The following is an 18,789-nucleotide window of genomic DNA, read 5'->3' as shown; positions in this document are numbered from 1 at the left end:
CTCTTAACACCAATCTTCTAGCCCCAAGTTCCAAAGTCCTTCCACAGTCCTCCCCAAAACATGGTCAGGTTGTCACAGGAATGCCCCACTATGCTGGTACCAATTTGTCTTAGTCAGGGTTTCTATTCCTGGACAAAACATCATGACCAAGAAGCAAGTTGGGGAGGAAAGAGTTTATTCAGCTTACACTTCCATACTGCTGTTTATCACCAAGGAAGTCAGGACTGGAACTCAAGCAGGTCAGGGAGCAGGAGCTGATGCAGAGGCTATGGAGGGAAGTTCTTTACTGGCTTGCTTCCCCTGGCTTGCTCAGCTTGCTCTCTTATAGAACCCAAGTCTACCAGCCCAGAGATGGCACCACCCACAAGGGGCCTTTCCTCCTTGATCACTAATTGAGAAAATGCCCCACAGCTAGATCTCATGGAGGCATTTCCTCTGCTGAAGCTCCTTTCTCTATGGTAACTCCAGCTTGTGTCAAGTTGACACACACAACCAGCGAGTACAGGGATCTATGGATACTTCTTTGGGGCTTCTCTAAAAATGTGCTTTTAGATTTAATGGTGATTAGCAATTGTGAAAACCTAATTTATGTCCCATGTTTGCTATTATCTTTCAAGTGCTTTATGTCCTATCAGAATTTCATTTACTTTCTTAAAAGAAAGAATAATCTTTCCAACATCAGGAGAATATAAAACATGAGAAAATAAATCTACACTATTAGCTTAAAATTCCTTTACACATAAGGTTTTGTGAAATTTAAGATTTTTTTACTATAATAGTTAATAAGTATCTTTTAGATATAGATAATTTCTTCTTAATTATTAGTTTTCCCCTTTACATATAATGTATTGAATTGCTGAGATGTCTCTTCTGAGGAGAATCACTTCCATAGCTTTTACTGTTTGAAAGCACTCAGTCTTGCTTACTTTGAGCAATTTCCATGAGAAATCATTATTTTGTCATCATGGTTTCATGAGGTCATATTATTAAACAGTTAAACTTAGAAATCCATAGAGATACAGGGTTCACACTATGTACTAGGTATGCATTTCCCTAAGTCTGCATTTTCTCATTCAATTCTTGTGACAACCCTGTGAAATAGATTCTATTATTATCTCCATTTTGCAGAAAAACTGAGCCTGAGAAAGGTTGAATAACTTGTCTCAGGTTAACAGCTAGTGAGGGGAACCAGAGTAGGAACCAGGTCTCATGCTGCAAAGCTTGTGTTTGGAACAACGATACTTTACTGCCTCCCAAACGTGTAACCTAGGAGGTAACTGTTTATATAGCAAAAGGAATTCATCCTTTAACAAGTGCAGTTAATGTGAAGAACTCCTGGTAATTTAAGATAAGGAAAGTATTTTAATGTTATAATTTGGAAAATATATTTGAACTAACATACCTGTTTATAAACTCCTTATAAGATATTCAATATGAAATGTCTAATGTTTTCATTTTTTGCTAGAATTGAAAGCATATGTAAACATTTAAGATTTATCCAATTGGTGAGCTTCCTTCAAGGTAGCAAGGCTAAATGTTCTTTTCCTAAAGGGTTTCTCATAATTGAACTGAATATGCATATTAATATTAGTGGCCTGTCTTCTTGAAGATAATTAAGGCCTGAAAAGTCTATTTATAGAAATCCATAATGAACAGGAACTGAAGATTCCAAAGCAATGTGAGGAGGAAGGCATAAACCTATAGCTTGAATTTTCAACTATCCTGTCTGGCTAGTGAGACCCCAGAACCACCTGTCTCTGCCCCGTGGGGCTGGGGTTACAGATCTGTGTCGTAATGCTCAGCTCTTTACCGAAGTGCTGGGAATCTGACCTTACTTCCTCAGACTCGTGCCGTAAGCACTTCACCCACTGGGCCATCTCTCTAGCCCACAGTTATTTCTAACAGACAGAGTTAGAGTCAAAACTCTGCTCATTTCTAGAATGAGCAAAGGATGAGGTGGTTTTTAAGTCTAATACCGTGAAAAGCCCATGAGTTGACACAAATAAAATGTATCAGTTTACCTCTGTCTTTAGGTACTGATCAACACAAGGGTAAGTTTTGCAATTAGTATGTGCCTAGAGAGTAGGGTATTCCCTGTGTTTGCCAGCACCTTTTAATTGTCTTAATCTCTAAATATACCTTAAGTGCATTATTCTTGAATTTTATTTTCTTCCAGATCTTAACTTATAGTGGGTCTAGTATAATATAACCAGTATTACTCCATTAAGCCCTACATCTTGGGTAACATTTGTAATTTTTCTTCATAACAACAAAATGGTTCTTACAAAATATTGAGACCATACAACCTCCATACTAGAATTGAGCCCATTTGATTTAAATCTTAATTATACCCAGTCGAAGCTTTTCTGACTGGACACTAGGTGGCGTTTTTCATTTGAACAGAGTATATGGATTTGTAAAGCTAATTATGGCTTATGGTAAAGTAAGAATGTGATGAAGATATCAAGCATTTGTGCAACATTAACCATATACAGGTACTCTTCTAATCCCTTTATATGTAATATGTTAGTGTTCATATTCTCCTCATGAAGTACTTTAATTATCCCCTTTTAATGGGTAATAAATAGGGTAAGAAGAGAGGTTTTACATAAGTGCCCCAAGTCTCTTATATAGTAAAGTGTGCTGTTCAACCTGATGTCAATTCATGTGCCAAGTCAAGCACTTGTGACATTTTTATAACTTCAGTAGGTAATTTTGTAAGCTTTGAGGCCTGCGTAGTCTTTGTCATAGCTATTGATATCTTAGTTTTTGAAACAAGGTGTGTCATTGAACCTGAAGCTCACTGATGTGGCTAGACTAGTTGACCAAAGAGGCCAGGGATTCCTGTCTCTGTCTCCTTGGCACTGGGGAAACAGGTGTATGCTGCCATACACTGTTTGTTTGTTTGTTTGTTTGTTTTCTCTGTGCTGGGGATCAATTTCAGAACTTTATGCTTCTGTAACAGCCTAGCACTTTCTCTTCTGAAACCTAAGCTATCGCTTTCATTTCCGCAGATTCGTTCTCATTTTAACATCTTGATAATTTCTGGATCTGTTTCTGTTGACTGACACCCTCTCACAGTTGGTCAGTCACATTTTCATGTTTCTTCATCTGCTAATAATTTCCATTAGATGCTGGACGTTGTATGTGTCATGCAATACTTAAAATGATTTATTATAGAAGCCTTTTTAAAACATTTGAACAGTTTTTTCATGAGTCATTGAATTCCCCAGTCTTTGTGAAAAGGTAATTTTTAAATATTTACAGTGGGAAGTTGTGAAGACCTATAGTAGGTCTTCTAGGGTGACTGTTTTAAATTCTCTGCTTAGGTATTACCATCCAGGGCCTTTAATACCTGTGAGCTTCACAGACATACCTTTAGTGTAGCTATTGGGAATTTGAGGTAGTACTGATCACTTACATTCTCAAACTTGTTTGCCTTTATTTCACCATTAATTGCTCTTTTTCTGGAATTTCTTCTTTTCATGGCCTTAAGTTTATTGCCCTATACACAGGAAGGATGGTGTTTAAAAAATCTCACCTGTTGAGAGACTTCCTTCAGCTTTATCTGTGTCCTACATATTAGCCATCCTAGCTTCTAAACTTAAGGCTCTTGCCAGTTAAACAAAAAACACAAATGTATTGGGGGCTACTTTTATGTACCCTGATATAGAAATTGTCTTCTAAGTGAAATTTAGTCAGCTGTAGAACCCACTTTATTTCTTCTCTCCCCTCTTTCATAATTCATATTCTTGTGAATGTGAATTCACAGTCTTGTAAATGGTACGTGCTTTGGTTACCATTAAAATGCTTGCTTCATATCTTTTTGTACAGTTTTCTGTATGTCACAGCAGTGGTCAAATTCAGACTGTGATGTTTCTTCTCGACTAGAATTTCATCTTCCACGTTAACTCTTGTCAACTATGTCTTCTCATCTCTTTTTAATTTATTCAACTCTTTGATGGAGATTTTAGCTTCATCTCACCTACTTTTCATTTGAAGAAGTCCTGTGTTTGTGTATCTTTAGGTACTTTTTATACTTTTCTACTCTTTGTCCTTCTGTGGATATTTTGAAACCTTAATTATATATTTTTTATGTATTTTAAGCTTATTTTATATTGTTTATCTAATACCAGGGTTGTGTATTTTGTTAATTGTTGAGACCTGCTTATTTTCACTTCTGGTCTCATCTCCCTGGGTTTGTGCGAAAGGTCTGGTTTGTTTTCACTCTGTAGCTTATTCTTACTGAATTTCTATCTGTAGGAGTTCATTAAAGGAAGGAGTAAAAGTTGTGCTACGCCACATTTGATTTGTATTGCCTGTACTGTGCTACTGAAATTTCTCAAAAACACGCCAGACCTTGGAAGCCCTCTGAAAGGGATTCCCCACTTGAGGGTTCATGACCAGGGTCACTACAGGTCACTACAGTGTGAAGGCTGTGGGCTTTCAGGGGTTCATGAAGAGTTTTCTTCTTCTTCCACGATCACCTGTTCCTGAGAAGGAATTACTTCTCATGGTTCCTATTCTGAGGAGGCTATTCCTTTAGTCAGACTCCAGTCCAATCCCTCTCTCGGGTAGATTCCCTGGACTTTCTCCCATATTCCTCTCCAGCTTTCAGTAAAGCAACAAAACAACAAACAAATGAACCCAAAGAACCTGGTAACCAAGCTTTCTCTGCCTGCTTTATTTTATAGTAAATGTTTCTTCCAAGGATCCTTTGTTTTGTTTTCTTTTTTTCTTTTTTTCTTTTTTTCCATTCACACCACCATAATGCATCTTGAAGTTTTAGCTTTTGGCTGGAGTTTGACTAGGATACTTCCTGGATATTCATAGAACTGATAGTTTTTCTTTTTACTTAGCATGAAAAACTAAATGCATGTACAAACATTAATGCAATGAATACATCTGTCTATCTTAAAGGCCATCTGAAATATAAATGCATATATTTTGATGTTACAAGTAGAATGTATTTGCTATTTATAATTTGATAGTTATTTGAGTTGTCTTTTTATTCCCGCCTGAATTTCTGGGACAAAATCCAGCGTTTGGTTTCCGTTGGACTTGATTCAAAGAATGCAGTTTGTGTCTGGGACTGGAAAAGGGGGAGAGTGCTGTCTATGGCTCCTGGTCACACGGACAGAGTGAGTATTCTCCTTTTGGCTTTCTAATGAATACTTGGCAGGAAAAGCCTGGCTGAGAGTTCACAGGGTCTTCTGTGTCCTGTCATTGTCATGTAACCACAGGTAATAAAAGTTACACAATTTGTAAAAAAAAATCATACAATTATAGGGGAGAGGAGAGGGAGGGAAGGGAAGTGTAGAATACATTTCTTAGCTGAAAACAATTTTCTAAAACTAAATATAGTTACCGTCGAACATCCCTGTGAACATATTGGTTTGTATACTTTAGATGGGAGAACTTTAAATGTGAAATATTAATGAAACTTTTAAAGTAAAATTTAAATTATACAATTATAAATACCCATAAAATCTTAGATTGTGGCCTGGTGAGATGGCTCAGTAGGTAGAAGTGCCTACATATACATGCATATAAATAAAAATCAAATTAAAAATGTGAGATTATGTATCTACCATAGGACTAAAACACATGATCCACTGTGTACAGCATTAGTTTGGAATTTATCTCTATTTGCTTCAGTAAAAGATATACTTTTTTCTTTTCTTAAACAGATTTTTTAAAATATAAAGACTATAGATCATTAATTTGTACTATTTGAAGAATTGCACATATGAAAACATAAATTATTCAGATACCAACTTTAAAACTATATGGTCTGCTTAGTTTGATTTAACAGTGTGTTGCATATATATTATAGTTAAGGGAAAAATGATGTTCATGTACATTTAAAGTTATGTATTGCTGTACCATTTGGAATTTTGCCTCTGTAAAAATTCTCAGGCATCAACCTCATATTCTATTTCTGTTGGTCCATTCATGTTATTTTCTTAGGTCAAAGTATTCTTTAAAAATTAAGAAGAAATACATGTTGAATTTTACTTTACTAGTTCTCTGTAAAGTTAGCCAAAATAATAAATTGCTTTTATTCCTTATTACCATTCTTACTTTTTTTCCTCATAAGATTTTTGAAATGTATGAGTTTGATTATTATTGAGAGTGTCATATGTAGTTTCTGGTAGATGAGGGCTTAGCCCACTAAATTGTTTGCACAAGGCTCTTAAGTGATACTGAAAGTATTTTAACCATTGATCTGATTTATTTACAGATATTTGATATTTCTTGGGATTTGTACCAGCCAAATAAACTCGTCAGCTGTGGTGTAAAACATATCAAGGTACAAGAAGTTCCCTCTTTTATAGCAATCATTTTTGGTTGCCTGGTGCTACATACTCATTACCCCATTAGCCACTTAAGATAGTTATAGAATTCTAACAGGACTTGTTTTAATATGTCAACTTTTTATTACTCACATCTTGTCTAGTAAGTGTTTGTTGTGTAGTTATTTGAGACATTATAAGGGTATAAGTTTTTAAAAGGAAGTGATGAATAATGTCCATAAGGAAATAGTCTAATGAGGAACAATCTATTGTGAATAGAAACCAAACATCTAAGAGTTTTTCATCTGCAGAGATAGTATCGCCTCATAGAAGTAACATAGTAGTACTACCACTACTTACTAGACACTTAACCTGTGGGAGTCATTTAACCACTTTGAGGTTTGTTTTGTTTTGTTCACATTTTGAAGCTATGACAGTGTTTACCATCCTCCTAGCAGCATTTGTTCGAGTGCTTTTCACACTCAAGGTACTTTTACCTTAATAATTACTATGTATTTGCTTATGCAAGCTATAGGTTTTATTCACTATATAGTTAGGTCTTGAAGCCTATAAAGTCACTGGTGATATTCATTCTTTTTACATTTTTTTCTTTTATTGAAAATAAATTCTTTCCTCATGCAGTATATCCTGATTATAAACCCTTCTTCTCCTCCCATTCCTCCCCACCTCTGGGGAGGCCTCCAGATCCACTCCCTTTCTGTCTCTCTTTAGAAAAGAACCGGCTTCTAAGAGATAATATCCAAACAGTATTTTTATAGTTGGCTTTAAGTCACTGGTGCCTGGTGCAAACACCAAATACTTGTTTCTCTTCTCTTGTCTTACATAGTTGCTCCTGAAACAGTTAATTCCTAGTAAGAGTCTGTGTTCTGACAGGCTCATCTGTCTGTCTCCTCCACTCACTCCCCAAGGCTTTAGGCATATATTTTAAACACTGGGAAGGTAGAGATCTTTATCTTTATCTAAGATAATTCTTGATTTAGTACTTGAGATATATGTATATATGTGTATATTAATTTACCAACTGTGTGTTAAACATATGTTTAATCTATATATTATAGCTATATATTATGTAATATAATATCTAAATTAAGTATAAAGAGATCTTATGACTTACACTGTAAATGAAACTAAAACTCTTATCTTCATCTTTTTTTAAAGAACTCATCTTCTGAGATCAAACTGTATTATGAATTACACTTCCTTTGGTAGTGACAATGACTAGTAGTTTTGTACTAGCGAGGAAACTAAGTCCAAAAGATGATCTAAATCTGAACTTCCAAGTACAGTCCACACTAGAACTTATGGGAATTTAAATGTAAACTCAAATAAAATGAAATTTAAAATTCATTCACTCAGTCATTAGTCACATTTCAAATACTTAAGAGCCACATGTTTCTGGGGTCGACTGTATTGGAAACTATGCATATGTATATTTGACACACATGCATTTATTCATATATACACATGTGTAGAGAAGGGAGAGAGATTTCCATTTTCACTGAGATTCTATTTGACAGGACTGATCTGATTCTAGAACAGAAGACTTAGCTCCTGCTGAGTCTCAAAGGCATTTGTAAACCTAGACTTTATTCCTCAAAGGTTGTATTTCATTTCATCTCAGTGAGTGTTCAGGAATTGTAAATCTCCCCAGGTGGTTCTAATGGGAGGTCAAGATTGAGATTCACAGAGCCAGAGGAAAAATAATAGCATTAGATTGGGACTGGGGGAAAGGACAAGGCCAGCTATTCCTGTGAATATAAATTATAGATGGTGCTTTTAGGTTTAGAAATCATTGAATTTCACACATTAAAGTACTCATTAGTTATATGAATAGATAAGTATCATAAGTTTTAGTTCTGTGAAGCTTCAGGCTTTAAAATTTAAGGATATAAAATTAAAAATATAGTATATGGTAATTTACTTATAAAATAATATTTTGGGTACCCAACTTCTTTATATAGAACTATTCTGTGTATAAATCCCTGCCTTGTCATGTTTAGGTTATTTCTCTGTGCAAACTATAAAAAAGTACTGAACACTGTATAATAAAACAATAAGGCTGGCTATGATGATTCATGCTTGAATTTATCTTCTCCCAGGGATAAGTAGATTATTTGTAATGCATATCTTATTTTTAAGTTTTACAAAGCTGCTATTCACGTTGAGACTATCCATGAGAGCAACACCTATTCTTTCTTTCTGTCCTCTCCCCTGTCTTAACCTTTAGCATCAGATTTGACATAACATTTGGTTCATTCTCCTGAGTATATGGTGCTTTGTGCTTTTTTCACTACCTTTTTGCTTCTGGAGAATGAAACCAGGGCCTTGTACATTCTAGGCAAATGACCTCCCACTGAGCTATAATCCCAGCCTTTGTCTTCATTTTCATTTCTAACTCCCAACTTTTTAGCCTAAATTGCTTGTAGATTTTGTTTTGAAAACAGGGCTTTTTTGAAATATTCTTTTTGTTCATTCTTTGAGAATTTCACACACACACACACACACACACACACACACACACACACACACACACACATCTTGATCACATTCACTTCCACTCCTCTCCCAAACCCATCCCCTTCCACTCCAACTTCTCCCACTCTTGTCTGTTTTCTTTTCTTTTTTTAAATAACTGCATGAGATGAATTTGCGATGCCCATATATAATCAGAGGTGTGAGGCTATCCACTGAAGCACGGTGGTTGAACTACCAGCACCCATGCCTTTACAGACCAAAACAAAACAACCCTGACTCTCCCTCCACTAGAAGCTCTAAACTGTAGGAAGAGGGGCTCCTGAGTCCCTGCATTCTCCATGCTAGAACATTGACTGGCTTGGTTGCAGGTCGTAGCTAAGCATGCAGCCACAGCTGCTGTGAGTTTAGAGTTCAGCAGCTCTGTTCTTTCCAGAAGCCACTGTTTTCCCAAGGCTTGGGGTATTGTAGGTGTCCCATTTGTGTTTGGGTAGTCCACAGACACTTATTGCTTGCACAGTGACAGCATCTGTGTTTACTGTCATCACTGCACAAAGCTATTTGATGATGTCTGCACTGATTTATGTGCATGGAGATACCCATCTAGATGGCAGTTTGGTACAGTGTCCATTTGGCAATACTATAAGCAGGCTTATTCCAGGACCTTGTCCTGTGAGCTCCATGGCCAGGTTAACAGCACTAGGCATTTGTTTCCTCTTGTGAGGTGAGTCTTATATCAAAAAGTAGTTGGTTAGCTCTTTAACATCCATGACACTGTTGCACTCAAGGCGTGCTGATCATTGTTATAGTCATGGGGTTCACAGCTGGGCAAGACTGTTTGCTGGCTTTCCCTCCCAGAGGTCTATTCTGATGCCATGAAAGGTAACAAGTGGGGATAAAACTTTCTGGATAGTACCAACCTGATTTCTATATGACCTGTGTCCAAAGGGTATGTTATCTTCAGCAATAGTCTTACTATCAAGTTTTGGTGGGCAACCAGAAGGAGTGGCAGTAGCCTATATTGGTTTGCTGGAATCTAAGACATATCTGACCAACAGCTCATGAACAATTATGCTTAGCACTAGGCTTTTTATTTGGCATCCTTTAGCTCTGGGAGGAATATTATCCCTTGTGAAGGATGACTCTTACATGAAAATACACACGCGTGCACACACACACACACACACAGAGGAAGCTTATGAAATAGTATGTCTCCATATGGCTTTTTCAGACATCTTTCATGTTAGTTATTCCTCCCCCATCCATTTCTTTGCCCTCTACTCTCATCCCTCTCCCCACCAAAAATAGCTTTAAGGAAAATGTTAGCTCAAATTCCTTACACTTACAGATAAAGATTGAAACTAGTGACTAATCTGCTAAAACAGCTGTGACAACCCTAGGATGAGGATATAAGCATTGAATGCTATTTTATCATAAGACAACTACTTAGGCAATCAATTTCTTAGTATTGAATTATTGAAAATATATGACTTTGTTTTATAAGCATTATTTGATAATATGCTTATAATGTATACATTTTAGTTCTGGAGTTTGTGTGGAAATGCTCTGACCCCAAAACGCGGAGTTTTTGGTAAAACAGGTGACCTTCAGACAATATTGTGCCTAGCCTGTGCTCGGGATGAACTAACATATTCTGGTGCACTCAATGGGGATATATATGTTTGGAAAGGAATCAATCTTATACGAACAATACAAGGAGCCCATACTGTAAGTATATTTGAATAATTTAAACACTTTTAGCTGTTTACTACTTAACTTTCTTAAAACAAGATATCTAATGTAGCTTATCTCTAGTCAGTTCAGGTTCTTTTTTAAAATGTTATTCTAATGGCTTATTTGATTTCAATTAAGAACCATGCAATTAGACTCATACATATTTATTAAGTTAGTATAAGTATCATCTTCCTGAAACTTGTTATAACAGTGTATTTTTCAGAATAGTGCAGAGTAATAAAGCTTTTTGACTTTAACCATAGAGTTTTCTAGACTAACTGCATTAAAATATAGCTTGTGTTGTTAAGGCCAACTTAACCAGTAGGCAATTTGGGAACATGTAGGAAAAAATGGAGTCATTAAGCCAGGGGAGAAGGGATTTAATTTTTTAGTTAGTTAAATGGTTATTTACTTCGTGCACATGGGAGTTTTTGCTTGAATGTGTACCTGTGCACCATGTGTGTGCCTAGTACCTGTGGAGGCCAGAAGAAGGTGTAGTATCCTCTGGAACTGGAGTTACACACCAGTGTGAGCCTCCACGTAGATGAGAGGGTTTGAATCCAGGTTCTCTGGAAGACCAGTCAATGATCTTAACCCCTGAGCCATCTCTCTAGTCCCTGGAATTTTATTTTAATTCATAAGATTTTTATATAGTTAACTCACAAAAATGTATTATTAAAAGTTTTGTGTGGTTTTATATTTAAGCTGTTTAGCAATTGAATCATCACTCCTCCAACAGTGTGTAGGGGAGTTGGAGAGATTTTCAAATGGAAAGTACTGATGCTCTAAAGAACCGTTTATGAATGACTTGCTCTACGTGAAATGTCTGGAGACAAAAATAGTATTTTTTTCACAAAATGTGTGACAACCTATTTTATCCTTTAACATATAAAAATACTAGTTTTTTCTGTAATTTTTTCAGTATAGAATGTTGTAATTTTTGCTTATCATCTTGAAGAAAAATGTTAACTTCCTTGAATTTTCCTTTTTTATTAATCATCCTTTTTGCCTTTTACTCTTGTTTGGTTGGCTGTACTGGGTTTTTGTTTGTGTATATATTAGAGATATATACTTTTCCAGTATATACATTGGTATTGTAGATTCCTGTGTTCAATCCCTAGGACTGCACTTACACACAAGAAAGTAAAAGTTGTTCCTTTATGGTTTATGGTTTTCTTTATCATATACAACAAGGTTTTATAGCTCAGTCACATGAACATTATGATTCTTTTGCATTTATTTATTACATTTAGAGTTTTGCCTTTTAGAACTTTTTTTTGTGTGTGGGGGGGTTAAGACAGGGTTTCTCTGTATAACCCTGGCTGTCCTGGAACTCACTCTGTAGACCAGGCTGGCCTCGAACTCAGAAATCTGCCTGCCTCTGCCCCCCCCCCCGCCCTGAGTGCTGGGATTAAAGGCGTGTGCCACCACCACCCGGCCTTTTAGACTTTTACATACAGTATAATATTTAATATTATTTTGTGTTATGTACATATTATTAAATACTGCCTCAATTATGTTGACTTCCTAATGGTATATTTTAGATTTTTTGGTATGTTTTCTGGTTTGTTTGTTTGTTTGTATTTTATTACAAAAACATTGCTGAATGGATTTTTTACCTTTATTTAGTAGATGTTCTTAAGAGGTTTATGTATTTAAGTTATTTTCTACCTTCACCTAGGCAGGGATTTTTAGTATGAATTCTTGTGAAGAAGGCTTTGCTACTGGTGGCAGAGATGGCTGTATTCGTCTTTGGGATTTAACTTTTAAACCAATTACTGTGATTGATCTCAGGGAAACAGAACAAGGATACAAAGGTAATAATAACATGAATGAGTTATGCTAAGCTAATTGTAAATATGGCAATGGTTGTCTCTTAGTGTACACATATGTTTTCTCTACATTCCATCTGGAGGACTTTTACTGATATTTTGTGCTATTATGACAAAGATCCTTTTGTGTGTCTAATGCCTACTAAAATAAAATCTACAGAAACATTTGATAGACATTTACTCTTTTAAACTGTGGATTTTGAAAATATTTTACTGTGACAATGCTAAATAGAACTTTTTGCCAAATAATCGTACAAATAAAATATATTGGAAATTGGTAAACTTTTGTTAATGATGATTTAAGTCATTTTTCCTTTACTCAAAACTTACTTTTTCAGAAATTAGGGATTTTTAAAAATAGACATAATAAAATAGGTTCTCAGTGTAACATATTAGTAATCACTAATGTCTATGAATTATAAGTCTAATATTAGAAATAACACATTTAGATCATATTTATTAGTAATATATTTAAATTATATTTGTGTTACTGGAGAGAGATGTAACTCTGCTCTAATTGTTTAGCTTCATCTGTAAATTAAGATCACTACAAATATCTCTTACTATTAGATTGATTAATACACATGAATTATTTAGAAAATTCAGTATATAATAAGCCTTTAGATGTTAGTCGCTGCTGTTTTCACTAGCTTTTGATAAGCATTATTTTGAAGCTTAAAAAATAATGTTATTCATTTTTACTTTATCCTCAAGAGACTATTATGAGGTATATGGTGTCTTTATATTGGCAATGTTGTATAAATAAAAAAAAAATCAGGATGTTTTCTCATGAGGGCCAACAGGAACTGGAAAATGCAGATAAAGTAAAAATGAATTCTCTTTCCTTAAATGTATTGTTGAACTGATTTAAGAAATGAAATACAGTGCGAAGTCAGGTTGTTAATGGAAAAAAAAAAAAAAAGCAACCAAAAGACAGAAAATGCAGTGTCTTTAAAGGCAGGTCCTGAGTACTCACCATTGTAAGTGCTTGTGTCACCTTGGCTACAAACAGAGTCTGACTCTCTGAATTGTCTCACAAAGGAGAAGGAAAAAGTGTATCCAAAGGATGAGTAGAAATTATGTATAGGAAAAAAGAAATCTATTGTTCCATAGCAAAGAGCACAAACAATGGAAGAGATTGGGAGCGCATGTTCAGACTTGTACTCTCTTACAACCAAGATATAAAAGATACGAAACTTAATTTCTAATTAAGTGTGTATTTTATTATTGTAGCACTGATGTTAAATACAATATTGGAACTAATGTGCTTTTTACCAGGTTTATCTGTGAGGAGTGTTTGTTGGCGAGGTGACCACATTTTAGTGGGAACGCAGGACAGTGAAATTTTTGAAATTGTTGTGCATGAAAGAAATAAACCTTTCCTAATTATGCAAGGGCATTGCGAAGGTGAACTTTGGGCGCTTGCTGTTCACCCTACTAAGCCTTTGGCTGTGACTGGAAGTGATGATCGTTCAGTCAGGTAAGTAAATCGTTTCTTAGGTAAGCAAAATAAGGTCCCATGAAATCTCAAATTCAGACCATAAGAACCAATCATTTCCAACTAAGGCTGTACTTGTGACCATACACCTTCAGTGTATTGTGAATGCCTCTGACCTGCCATTGTGCTCAGGTATCTGTACACACACACACAAATAAATAAATGTAAAATTGGTTCTAAAATCTACCTCTGTGATTTATGTAAGCTGTAGGCAATGTGTAGACAAATGAGTGTTTCTGTGTTCTTATAATACTCTATTTATAGACATGAAATCTAAACTTTGTATACTGTGTTCTAAAATTTTATTCTTTTATGGTTTTCAACAGTTAAAATTTGTAAAATCCGTCCTTGGTTCTCGGTCTATAAAAACATGCAGCCATGTTTTTGTCCCAGGATTTGTCCCAGAGATGTGTTTGCTGACTCTTGTGGTACAGAGCAAGAAATCTTCAGCAAATGCAGCAGTTAGTGTTGTAGCATTGAAACTCTGTGGTCGGAAAGACAGGATGCATCAGCACAGGATGGCAAAATAGGGGTGATTGGGCAGGAGCTTGAGATTGTAAAGGAAAGTGATTAGCAAAAACAACTTTTATACATAGGCAATATGACTGTATATGTAGACGCATCCAAAGAAAATGCAAATAAATTCATGGAATTAAAAGAGAATTAATGGAACTGGAGAGATAGCTCATTGGTTAAGAATTCTTGCTATTCTTTCAGTGGACCAAGAATTTAGTTCCCAGTAGCCATGTTGGGCAGCTCACAACTGACTGTATCTGAAAGTGTCTTGGCTTCCTCTGATACCTGTGTGCATGAGCTCAAATATGTATATACAAATAAAAGATAAATTTAAAAGAATTAGAAAATATCTTGGATATAAAAGAATATAAAATTAGTATACAAAATTATTTTTCTATAAAACAGTTTCCAGTTTTTAAAAAGATAACACTTATAAGATCATTATAAAAAATGTATTTCTCTTTGCTGATCTTTTTCTAACCTCTTGAAACAGATGCTTATTCATTAAATTATAGCTTTTGTTTTGTAACATATGTAGCTAAATAGCTCCTAGATATTTCTGTATTGACATGGTGACAATTTATTATTTTATTATTTATATGTGTGTACAGGTGTATGCTTCATGTGTATTAAGTATGCATTGAAGGTGAGAAGAGGGTATTGGATCTCTTGGAGTGAAGTTATAGCTGGTTTCAGGCTACCTGTGTGTGTGCTGGGACCTTACTCAGCTCCTCTGACAGACCTGTGCTCTCTTCTAACAGGAGAGACAGCTTTCTGGCCCTCAGGTTCACACGTTTTGATGTAAAGTTTTATTATAACTTATTTGAATATGTTAGATCTTCATTGGTATTTTTCTTTAAGTTATTTGAAATCATAATCCTTGCTTTTCAAATGATAGATCTTTTCTAGTTATCTTACTAATTTGTCTCTAGCACCTTACTAATTTTTAATACTATAGTCTGGACTAGTTTGTGAATTTGAATATTTTAAGTACTCCATTTGAAAGCCTACATATATACTTTTTTTGAGACAGGTTCTCACTATGTAATTCTGACTGACCTGGCATTTGTTTAAGGCTGGCTATCATCTCAGAGATCTGCCTGCCTCTGCCTCGCCAATGCTAGGATTAAAGTCATATAATAACATGCCCAGTCTTACATATATAATTTAAGGAAATAGCTATTTTTTGATCAGGGTAGAGATTACTAACCTATTTCAGATTAACAACTGGGTCATAGTAATGTCAGTATGTTTTTATATTTTAAAAAACAAAACAAAACAAAAACAAACAAAAAGCCTGTTCCTGCCTTTGTATGTGAGAGTGGGAGTGTGGGCTCGTGAGTGCTGTGACATGTATGGAAGTCAGGACTACTTTGGGAAGCTGCTTCTCTCCTTCCATTCTGGGTTTTTGGGGACTGGGCTGCAAACACTTCTACCTTTGGAACCATCTCGCCATCCCTGCTGTATTACTTTAAAAACAAAAAAATTTCTGATACTCTTTCATTTTAATCATAAGTAATATTGCTGTTTTCATAGAGACAAATGTCTTCCTTTAAACTAGATTGTTTTAACTTGAAATATCCTTACAGAGATGATTTTTACAGTAAACATTAATTATTTTTATTTTTGAATTAAATTGTACAGGATTTGGAGCCTTGTAGATCATGCTTTAATAGCAAGATGTAATATGGAAGAGCCAATTCGATGCGCTGCTGTAAATGTAGATGGAATTCATCTTGCCCTTGGAATGAAGGATGGGTCGTTCACTGTCCTTAGAGTGAGGTATGTAATTAGAATAGAAGCAGAACCAGTGATTTCTTGTTTTGTTAGCGTGTATAGTACTCATTGCTCTTAACCATATCCTTTCTTTCCCTCTTCTTTTATATGTGCTCCAAGTTTTAGTTTCATTAAATGAATATACTTCTGTATGCACACAGATTCCATAGAATCTGTGGTCCTAAATTCATTAACTATTCGATGTTAGAAATCTTCTGGTGGTGGATTCTGGTGGACTCCGCCCCGAGATGTAACAGTCCCCAGTCTACATTTTGCCTGCTTTTGCTCCCCTCACTATCCAAGAGGAAGTGCCTTCCTCCTGCCTTCCTCCTGCCTTCCTCCTTCCTTTCACCACCCAGAAGGCCAGCCTCCTCCTCACCCAGTGATTGGCTTCTTGTCATCTTTATTATTCAATCAATTAGGGGAGCATTCTGCTACATCTCACCTTTTCTGTCCAATTAAAAAAAAAACATAAGCCCCCCCCCAAAAAAAACCCTCTTCTCCCAGATATGATTGAAAAAAATCATGACAAATAAATTACATAGTATAAGGACAGATGACATCTAGTCCATCAATCTGTCAATTTAGATAAAGCACTCTACCATCTATCTGACTTAAAATGCTTACAATTCCACACCTCTTTTATGTCCTGGTTTAGCTTGTATAGTATCTGAAAACCATCTTCTCAAATCTCTATCATGTTTCTCAGTGCTAAACAGCTTGGGTTGGCTATGAGACAACAGTCAGACTTCAATCCCAACAGAATTCTGAGAGCGATATAAATTTACCTGAAAATATAGGAAGCCTAACACAGCTTCCAGAACTGAAACAAACTGTAGAGACAAATGCCTACCTATACAGCCCCCTATATTTCAACATGCTGGAGCATCAAATGGGGCTGTTTGGCTCAGGATCATCTGACAGACCTTTGTAATGCAGAATTATGAAGGAAGAAACCACAGCAGGGTAAATCTGTGAGCATAAAGTATGAGGTACCAGCTAAGTCTGAAAGAGGAGAGACAGTTCTTCAGGAATCAGACACAGTAAAAACAAGTATTGATTATCCTGTCTTGGCAAAGGTAATCAATCAGTCAACTATTCCACAGTGTGTCCCTTTTCTGGACAGTAATTTGTCTGTAGACGAATCTGCCCCTTTCTTTGCCATCACTGTATCTTACTAGTTTATCGTTAGTGTCCTTGTTCTCTGCTCCTCCCACTGATTTCTTTGTCCACAGTATGCTGTCCACCATTCTGTATGCACAGCAGTGTTCCCCATTCTTCCGACAGACCCCCCACTATGTGGTCCCATGCTTGTTTTTACTATCTTATTACTCTCTCCTCTTTCAGACTTAGCTGGCGCCTCTTACCTCATGCTCTCACATTTACCCTGCTGTGGTTTCTTCCTGCTTTCAGTCCATTCCTAGCCCACATTTCAGTCTTCCTTGCACTTTTCCATACTCCTTTTGAGCAGTTAGCATATATTAACATAGTTGTTTTATGTCTGTCTCTCATGCAAGATCAATTCAAGTTTGATTCCTTAGAACTAAAGCCACATAAATGTTCACTGCTATTAAAAAGAATTTGAACATTTCCTCTAACCTCCATTTAGAAAATTAAAAAATCAGAAAACATGCTTCTGCTTCTGAGATTGCCAAACTGGAGCATTCCAAATGAGGGATGCAGGGACCGCCTGGGATGAGACAGCTGCCATGAGAAGTGGTCATCTCCCCATCCTCTCTGCCATCTTCCCTGCATCTCTGTCCTTCCTACTCCTACTAGTTCTAAAAGTTTGAAAACTCAGTTGTGCTAAAGTTAAGTGCTCATCCGTTTTTATGACTGTTACCAATACCCATGCTATTTTGGAAATTCATTTTAAGGCACCCTAGAAAAAATAACTGAACTCTGCTCTGTGTATTTTTTTTAATAAGTTGAGCATGGGGGTATATGCCTGTAATTCAAGTGCTTAGGAGGCAGAAGCAGAAGGATTGGAAGTTTGAGGCCAGCCTCGGCTACATAATGAGACTGCCAAGAAAAGGGAACATTTGAAATAAAATTTACTAGTGGGGAAAAATGAATAAAAACAACCTAGGTGGTTATATAAAGATAGATATTGACATATATTATTGCCAAAGTGCTTCATTCTTTCATACTTTGCTTCCAAATACCATTTTGCATGTTTACTCATTATAAAAATGTGTTTGAAAAGTATGATGTTTAAGAATATTTCACAAATTGAGTATTTACAAAGAACTTTTTTGTTGTTGTTTTTTTCAAGACAGGGTTTTTCTGTGTAGCCCTGGCTGTCCTGGAACTCACTCTGTAGACCAGGCTGGCCTCGAACTGAGAAATCCGCCTGTCTCTGCCTCCCAAGTGTTGGGATTAAAGGAATGTGCCACCATTGTCCGGCTAGAAAGAACTTGTATCACTAAAAAATATGGCTAAATCTTTTATTATGTGAATATAGAAATTTAGTAGGGATCTGTAAGTTACCTAAAAATAAGGTTATTTATGCACTGAAGTTTTAGTATTTTTCTCTTCTACTTTTCTTTTCAGTGCTGAGATTCAAATCCAGGACTTGATGCTGGGCAAGTGCTCTGTCACCACATAATGCATCATCCATTTTTTTCTGTTTATTTCTGGTCAG

At 35.9% G+C, this 18,789-nt stretch overlaps 1 protein-coding gene across 8 annotated transcripts in view; it reads left to right on the top strand.

Moving 5' to 3' along the window:
- The window catches only part of Eml5 (EMAP like 5), a 114,225-nt gene that overhangs the window by 14,506 nt on the left and 80,930 nt on the right, over nucleotides 1-18,789 (top strand). For all 8 annotated transcript variants that reach the window (XM_021201910.2, XM_021201909.2, XM_029540726.1 and 5 more), the window contains exons 3-8: nucleotides 5,043-5,141; nucleotides 6,245-6,313; nucleotides 10,332-10,517; nucleotides 12,205-12,340; nucleotides 13,634-13,835; nucleotides 16,014-16,151. In XM_021201910.2, coding sequence (XP_021057569.1) covers nucleotides 5,043-5,141; nucleotides 6,245-6,313; nucleotides 10,332-10,517; nucleotides 12,205-12,340; nucleotides 13,634-13,835; nucleotides 16,014-16,151 — 830 coding nt within the window. The remainder of the gene's footprint in view (nucleotides 1-5,042; nucleotides 5,142-6,244; nucleotides 6,314-10,331; nucleotides 10,518-12,204; nucleotides 12,341-13,633; nucleotides 13,836-16,013; nucleotides 16,152-18,789) is intronic.

This window comes from Mus pahari, chromosome 7 (assembly GCF_900095145.1).
Source record: "Mus pahari chromosome 7, PAHARI_EIJ_v1.1, whole genome shotgun sequence".
Taxonomy (NCBI): Eukaryota; Metazoa; Chordata; class Mammalia; order Rodentia; family Muridae; genus Mus; species Mus pahari.
Note: the sequence above shows the minus strand (reverse complement) of the source record. Positions and strands in the feature narration are given on the sequence as shown.